This window comes from Chlorella variabilis, assembly GCF_000147415.1.
Source record: "Chlorella variabilis unplaced genomic scaffold CHLNCscaffold_39, whole genome shotgun sequence".
Lineage (NCBI taxonomy): Eukaryota > Viridiplantae > Chlorophyta > Trebouxiophyceae > Chlorellales > Chlorellaceae > Chlorella > Chlorella variabilis.
This window is the reverse complement of record NW_005435049.1, coordinates 127,200-128,704: the sequence shown is the minus strand read 5'-3', so window position 1 is coordinate 128,704 and position 1,505 is coordinate 127,200. Positions and strand designations below refer to the sequence as shown.

The 1,505-nt window shown below is 67.4% G+C and overlaps 1 protein-coding gene across 1 annotated transcript in view; it reads right to left on the bottom strand.

Moving 5' to 3' along the window:
• Window positions 1-925: 925 nt before the first annotated feature.
• Window positions 926-1,505, bottom strand: part of CHLNCDRAFT_55564 (hypothetical protein) — a gene marked incomplete at both ends in the record, with an annotated part of 6,137 nt that continues 5,557 nt past the window's right edge. The window contains one exon of the mRNA XM_005842838.1: window positions 926-1,492. Within this exon, the coding sequence (XP_005842900.1) occupies window positions 926-1,492 (567 nt within the window). The remainder of the gene's footprint in view (window positions 1,493-1,505) is intronic.

Below are 1,505 nucleotides of genomic sequence, written 5' to 3'. Positions count from 1 at the left end.
CAAGCTAGTTCTTGCTTTACCAGACTTTAAGCCCACACAAGCAAGTGAAAGGCAGAGGCGTCCCGCGGCGTCCCGGCGGCGCAATGGTCCCGGGACCCTTGTGTGTGGCGCGGAGGCGCCCACGGCCCATCGCTGCTGTGCATACGGCTCACCCACACGGCGTTTCCCCAAACTAGCAGGCCTCCCGCCGTCCTACCCTGACCAAGCGCAGCTACAATGCAAGGCCGCGGCCCGTCCTTGGCAGCGTCGGCAGCCGCCATTCCCAGCTGACCGCACTCACCATGCTGTTGTTGACACGCTGCTCAACCCAGCTCAGCCCCCTCAGGGAGATGGAGGCCGGACGAACGGCAAGCTAAAACCTGCCCCTGCAACTGGATGGGTCGGATCTATCCCTTTAGATAGAAGAGAAAAGAGGGTTGCCCTAGAAGAGAGAATACGCGGGACGCGTGATTTGTACTTCGGCCGTACTGGGAGGAAACGGGGTTTCAAGCCCCTGGCTCCGGTGTGAAAAAAATGAGGGGGAACAAGGGTGCAGGTCAGCCTGGATCGATCAGCCGCCGCCTCTCGGCCGCCACTGCCTGCCTCCCCGCCACCCGCGCCGGCGCCGCCGCTGCATCCGCTGCTTGCGCCGCCGTGGCTGCCCCCTGCCCCTCCGCCCCCCCTCCCCACCCCAACCTCGGCATCGCGTCCGCTGCCGCCGCGCCCGCGCGGCGCTTCGCCTGCCTGTGGTGCCTGCCATTGGCCACACCGAGTCGGTGGGCGATCTGCTGCGTCATCGTTCTGCCTGCGCCGAGTGCGTCTGCCTACTGCGCCTGCTGGTCCATCGTCGTGCCGCCGCCTCCACCGGGCAAGTGTCTGTGAATGTGCGCCGGGTCCTGCCTGCGGGCGTCCGCCTTGCGGTGGCTGGGGAGGTGGCGGAGGAGGGTCACCGGGCTGTGGTTGGGGCGCCACCGGCATTCTTGCGGGCTGCCAGTAAGTTCATGCAGTTCTGCACCGAATGCTGCGCCAGGTCAACCGCCAAGCGCTTCACAGCAAAGGCGGCGAGGCGGCACGGTTTCTGGCGGAGGAAGCGGTGGGGAGAATGGGGCTCAGCAAACAGGTCAGGAAAGTTGAGGCGCAGCGGGGCGTAAAGGGGGCAGGTGAGCAGCATGTGGGGGGCATCTTCAATGCCGTCGTGGCAGTGGGGGCAGACTCGCTGCTCTCGGGGGCGCCGCGTCCAGCGGCCGGTCTCTTCCGCGCCCCAATGCGACCCGGTGCGCAGCTGCGCCAGCGCCTCGCGGTCCTGCCGACGCCGTACTGCATCCAGGTAGGTCTCGCGCTGCCCAAACATGGCGGGCGCCAGGTTGAGGGCGCCCACCACGTTGTGCACATAGTGCTCCAGCCGGCTGGCGCCGCCCTTCGCCAGCGCCTCCTGGAGCTGCGCCAGCTGGCGGCGCTGCGCAGCTTCCCCCAGCTCGCCGAGGTCAACAGGTGCTGGCTGCTGCAGGTCCAGCTGCATGCCGACC